Genomic DNA, 6555 nt, shown 5'->3' on the forward strand with positions numbered 1-6555 from the left:
AATAATTAACTCTCAATATTTAATTTAGACAAATACAAATCCAAAGTAAAAAAAAGAAGGAGCAGCCCCCCAAGATAAAAAGACATTTGGGGGAGGGGTGGATTCTCAGTGAGTAAATGGGATCCAGGTCTATTGATGATGATCTTGGCTGAGCTCATTGAGGAACAAGTTGTCCCTGGAGGAGTTGGGGTGCAGGTGGATATGTTTGTGGGGTCTCTGGACATGGAGGGTCCTCAGATCACATTCCAGCATGTCTCGTATCCAATCGTCACACAGGGATCCGTCTATAAATTCCTGCCGACTGATCAGAGCTGGGGAGAAACACGTAGGGGGTGCGTCAGGTTTTGAACTTGTTTCCCCCCCATATCACAGGCCCTAGTTCCACCCGCCTGTACTGACCAATCCCCAGCTCTCTCCTCTGTGTCACTTCCTGCTTGTGGGCTGAACTACACCCTCTTCATAAAGGGAAAGGGGGACCATGAAAGCAAAGCCCCTGGGACTTCTGGGTTATTTGTGCAGATCTAACTAGTGGTATTATGGGATGCCAATGTCACATCCCGCTTTAGGGGGCTACACATTTACCATCGTGGTCCTTGTCCAGCCGAACGAAGATCCGATTGGTACATTCCTCTGCCGTCGGAGGGTTGGACTTGGCCAGAGAAGTCGCCAAACTCATTTTATAAACGGCCTGAAAAATAACAGCATGAGAGAATCACTATCTGATATGGGGGTCCCACTCTCCTTTATTCATATGGCACCGACATATCCCACTGCGCTGTACAGACATCATCATTCTCATCAGCCCCTGCCCCAGTGAGCTTACAATCTAAGGTCCCTCTCACATTCCCATCAGTCCCTGTCCCAGTGATCTTACAATCTAAGGTCCCTCTCACATTCCCATCAGTCCCTGTCCCAGTGAGCTTACAATCTAAGGTCCCTGTCACATTCCCATCAGTCCCTGTCCCAGTGAGCTTACAATCTAAGGTCCCTATCACATTCCCATCAGTCCCTGTCCCAGTGAGCTTACAATCTAAGGTCCCTATCACATTCCCATCAGTCCCTGTCCCAGTGAGCTTACAATCTAAGGTCCCTGTCACATTCCCATCAGTCCCTGTCCCAGTGAGCTTACAATCTAAGGTCCCTATCACATTCCCATCAGTCCCTGTCCCAGTGAGCTCACAATCTAAGGTCCTTATCACTTTCCCAATAGCCCCTGTCCCAGTGAGCTTACAATCTAAGGTCCCTGTCACATTCCCATCAGTCCCTGCCCCAGTGAGTTTACAATCTAAGGTCCCTATCACATTCCCATCAGTCCCTGTCCCAGTGAGCTTACAATCTAAGGTCCCTATCACATTCCCATCAGTCCCTGCCACAGTGAGCTTACAATCTAAGGTCCCTCTCACATTCCCATCAGTCCCTGCCCCAGTGAGTTTACAATCTAAGGTCCCTGTCACATTCCCATCAATCCCTGTCCCAGTGAGCTTACAATCGAAGGCCCCTATCACATTCCCATCAGTCCCTGCCCCAGTGAGCTTACAATCTAAGGTCCCTATCACATTCCCATTAGTCCCTGTCCCAGTGAGCTTACAATCTAAGGTCCCTCTCACATTCCCATCAGTCCCTGCCCCAGTGAGTTTACAATCTAAGGTCCCTGTCACATTCCCATCAATCCCTGTCCCAGTGAGCTTACAATCGAAGGCCCCTATCACATTCCCATCAGTCCCTGTCCCAGTGAGCTTACAATCTAAAGTCCCTATCACATTCCCATCAGTCCCTGTCCCAGTGAGTTTACAATCTAAGGTCACTATCACATTCCTATCAGTCCCTGTCCCAGTGAGCTTACAGTCTTAGGTCCCTATCACATTCCCATCAGTCCCTGCCCCAGTGAGCTTACAATCTAAGGTCCCTATCACATTCTTATTAGTCCCTGCCCTGGTGTTTTTCACTTTACACCCCTAACAAATCTGCCCTGGGGGGGGTAGGTGTAAGTGCCAGTTGCACGGCACACTATTGGACACCCATCAGTACAGCAGAGCTTGCACTCAGTCCTATAAAACACCCCACAGGCTCCAACAGTTTGACCAATATAACAGAGGAAATATATCTTTATGTAGAAAGAGAATGGACTACATTTCCCAGAATCCCTTCCTAAGACACTTATGTTCTCTAACAATAGACAACAGGAAGCTGAGGGTCCCCAATCCCAAAGTTTAAATCATTTATGGGGCACGTACAAAAAAAATCAGATGAAACCCTTATTAATAATACACTATATTTATATTTATAGTCAATATCCGCACAGCTCAGGCTGTTAGTTACCCCCAAACTGTGACTCTATAACCCAAATGTTTTCTGCACAAACCTTCATTATTTCCAGCATTTCACATCGAGTAATTGTCCCGTCTCTGTCCTTGTCATACAGATCAAATGACCAACGAAGCTTTTCCTCTGGAGACCCCTGAGCCAACATACTGATTGCTGTAACGTATTCCCGAAAATCCACAATCCCGTCCTACAGATACAGACACATCCCATGTATTACCTTCTACTCCTTCCATGGAAATAACTTACAGAACTCATATTCCTGCTGAATTGTGCTTAGTACAGGGAATACCTATGCTGCCATAGTTTTATGGGATCTCTCTGTACAGACTATGAGCAAACTTAGGGACTGTTCCTGCTGAATTGTGCTTAGTACAGGGAATACCTATGCTGCCATAGTTTTATGGGATCCCCCCTTTACAGATTATGAGCAAATTTAGAGGACTGTTCCTGCTGAATTGTGCTTAGTACAGGGGATACCTATGCTGCCATAGTTTTATGGGATCTCTCTGTACAGACTATGAGCAAACTTAGGGGCTGTTCCTGCTGAATTGTGCTTAGTACAGGGAATACCTATGTACCATAGTTTTATGGGATCTCTCTGTACAGACTATGAGCAAACTTAGGGGCTGTTCCTGCTGAATTGTGCTTAGTACAGGGAATACCTATGCTGCCATAGTTTTATGGGATCTCTCTGTACAGACTATGAGCAAACTTAGGGACTGTTCCTGCTGAATTGTGCTTAGTACAGGGAATACCTATGTACCATAGTTTTATGGGATCTCTCTGTACAGACAATGAGCAAACTTAGGGGACTGTTCCTGCTGAATTGTGCTTAGTACAGGGAATACCTATGTACCATAGTTTTATGGGATCTCTCTGTACAGACCATGAGCAAACTTAGGGACTGTTCCTGCTGAATTGTGCTTAGTACAGGGAATACCTATGTATCATAGTTTTATGGGATCTCTCTGTACAGACCATGAGCAAACTTAGGGACTGTTCCTGCTGAATTGTGCTTAGTACAGGGAATACCTATGTGCCATAGTTTTATGGGATCTCTCTGTACAGACTATGAGCAAACTTAGGGACTGTTCCTGCTGAATTGTGCTTAGTACAGGGAATACCTATGTATCATAGTTTTATGGGATCTCTCTGTACAGACCATGAGCAAACTTACGGACTGTTCCTGCTGAATTGTGCTTAGTACAGGGAATACCTATGTACCATAGTTTTATGGGATCTCTCTGTACAGACTATGAGCAAACTTAGGGACTGTTCCTGCTGAATTGTGCTTAGTACAGGGGAATAACTATGTACCATAGTTTTATGGGATCTCTCTGTACAGACTATGAGCAAACTTAGGGACTGTTCCTGCTGAATTGCGCTTAGTACAGGGAATACCTATGTACCATAGTTTTATGGGATCTCTCTGTACAGACTATGAGCAAACTTAGGGACTGTTCCTGCTGAATTGTGCTTAGTACAGGGAATACCTATGTACCATAGTTTTATGGGATCTCTCTGTACAGACTATGAGCAAACTTAGGGACTGTTCCTGCTGAATTGTGCAAAATTGTTAGCATAAACAGACAGTATTTATTTATCCTTTTCTCTAAGATCCACGAGCAATGTCCATTCACTGTCACTTCCTTACCCCATTCTTATCCAGATTCCGAAATATCTGCTCTGCATATTCAGATGATTCTGTGCCGACGGTGCAGTCACAGAAATACTTCCGAAATTCATGGAGGGTGATCAGTCCACTAGGACATTCCTGCACAAACTTTCTGTAAGCCAAAGAGAAACAAAAAATAAGTGGAAAATGTATCAATAAAAAAAACCATCTGTTTATACAAATATACAGAGAAGGAATGTTCTGGGCACACAATAAGCTATACCCTCATACTGTACTGTCTAAGGGAATCAATATGGCACCTCCTCCTCCCATATGTATAAATACAAATATACAGAGAAGGAATGTTCTGGGCACACAATAAGCTATACCCTCATACTGTACTGTCTAAGGGAATCAATATGGCACCTCCTCCTCCCATATGTATAAATACAAATATACAGAGAAGGAATGTTCTGGGCACACAATAAGCTATACCCTCATACTGTACTGTCTAAGGGAATCAATATGGCACCTCCCTCCTCCCATATGTATAAATACAAATATACAGAGAAGGAATGTTCTGGGCACACAATAAGCTATACCCTCATACTGTACTGTCTAAGGGAATCAATATGGCACCTCCTCCTCCCATATGTATAAATACAAATATACAGAGAAGGAATGTTCTGGGCACACAATAAGCTATACCCTCATACTGTACTGTCTAAGGGAATCAATATGGCACCTCCTCCTCCCATATGTATAAATACAAATATACAGAGAAGGAATGTTCTGGGCACACAATAAGCTATACCCTCATACTGTACTGTCTAAGGGAATCAATATGGCACCTCCTCCTCCCATATGTATAAATACAAATATACAGAGAAGGAATGTTCTGGGCACACAATAAGCTATACCCTCATACTGTACTGTCTAAGGGAATCAATATGGCACCTCCTCCTCCCATATGTATAAATACAAATATACAGAGAAGGAATGTTCTGGGCACACAATAAGTTATACCCTCATACTGTACTGTCTAAGGGAATCAATATGGCACCTCCTCCTCCCATATGTATAAATACAAATATACAGAGAAGGAATGTTCTGGGCACACAATAAGCTATACCCTCATACTGTACTGTCTAAGGGAATCAATATGGCACCTCCTCCTCCCATATGTATAAATACAAATATACAGAGAAGGAATGTTCTGGGCACACAATAAACTATAACCTCATACTGTACTGTCTAAGGGAATCAATATGGTACCTCCTCCTCCCATATGTATAAATACAAATATACAGAGAAGGAATGTTCTGGGCACACAATAAGCTATACCCTCATACTGTACTGTCTAAGGGAATCAATATGGCACCTCCTCCCATATGTATAAATACAAATATACAGAGAAGGAATGTTCTGGGCACACAATAAGCTATACCCTCATACTGTACTGTCTAAGGGAATCAATATGGCACCTCCTCCTCCCATATGTATAAATACAAATATACAGAGAAGGAATGTTCTGGGCACACAATAAGCTATACCCTCATACTGTACTGTCTAAGGGAATCAATATGGCACCTCCTCCTCCCATATGTATAAATACAAATATACAGAGAAGGAATGTTCTGGGCACACAATAAGCTATACCCTCATACTGTACTGTCTAAGGGAATCAATATGGCACCTCCTCCTCCCATATGTATAAATACAAATATACAGAGAAGGAAAGTTCTTATAGTAAAAACACAATAAAATAATTCTAACAACAGGAAGTAAAATAGACATATACAATTTGCTGCAATATCACAGTATAAGAATATTTTCCATGTTGTCAGATCCATGTTTGGATAATGTATCCGTCTGACCGGTTAATGACGTTACAATGGGTAACAATGTATCACTGTAACAGAGGGATGAACCCAGCATCTGCCTTTCTGTGAAGTTCTTAGTGTTTTCCCATTTCTCACACACACAACTTGATAATGATAAAGAGAACCTGCCGGAGGTGATACAGGAAAGTGACGCAACAATCGTCCTCATACTGGAGAGTGACGCCACAATGGGCAGCTGATTCCCCAGAAAAACATTAAACCACAGAACAAAAAGAAATATGAAAAATTACCTATACCATTCATGTAATTCCAGGACGTAGGAGCCACTGCTCAGGGGTATAGTCGCGGCCTGACCCATTTCTGTTTCACATCAAGAGATTTCCTTTCTCCCTAATTCCCGGCTTTTATACGGGATAGAGGATTAACCGAGAATTACGTGGAAAGTACTTAATCCCACAAATGTGATTACATTTATCATAATCCACTTGCCCCACGGCAAGGGGGCGGGGGTGGACGTTGCCCTTCGTTATTCATAAACAGACGGGAAAAGGGAAAATATTATCGTTGTGATTAGCGATGTAATGGGCGGATGTGTCCCAAGGGATTCTGGGAATATTATAACGCTATAATGAGTCTGTTGTTGCAATGGGAGGTACCTTTAGCTGCGCCAATCAGATCTGAGCATGTTGGAATGGGGTATAATTGAAGAAGTGAAGGCAAACCCCCCTAGATATCACATATATAATATGCAAATTTACGTTCCAATCCCAG

General features: G+C 43.1%; 1 protein-coding gene across 1 annotated transcript; it reads right to left on the minus strand.

The window, feature by feature from the left end:
• LOC108710714 (guanylyl cyclase inhibitory protein) lies at positions 1-6331 on the minus strand. Its single transcript, XM_041585495.1, has 5 exons — positions 6075-6331; positions 3980-4112; positions 2363-2512; positions 583-688; positions 1-311 (listed from the first exon to the last, which is right to left on the minus strand). Exons 1-5 carry the CDS (start codon positions 6140-6142, stop codon positions 130-132), a joined length of 639 nt encoding a protein of 212 aa, XP_041441429.1. The 5' UTR covers positions 6143-6331; the 3' UTR covers positions 1-129.
• Positions 6332-6555: the final 224 nt, after the last annotated feature.

This window comes from Xenopus laevis, chromosome 3L (genome assembly GCF_017654675.1).
Source record: "Xenopus laevis strain J_2021 chromosome 3L, Xenopus_laevis_v10.1, whole genome shotgun sequence".
NCBI classification, from domain to species: domain Eukaryota; kingdom Metazoa; phylum Chordata; class Amphibia; order Anura; family Pipidae; genus Xenopus; species Xenopus laevis.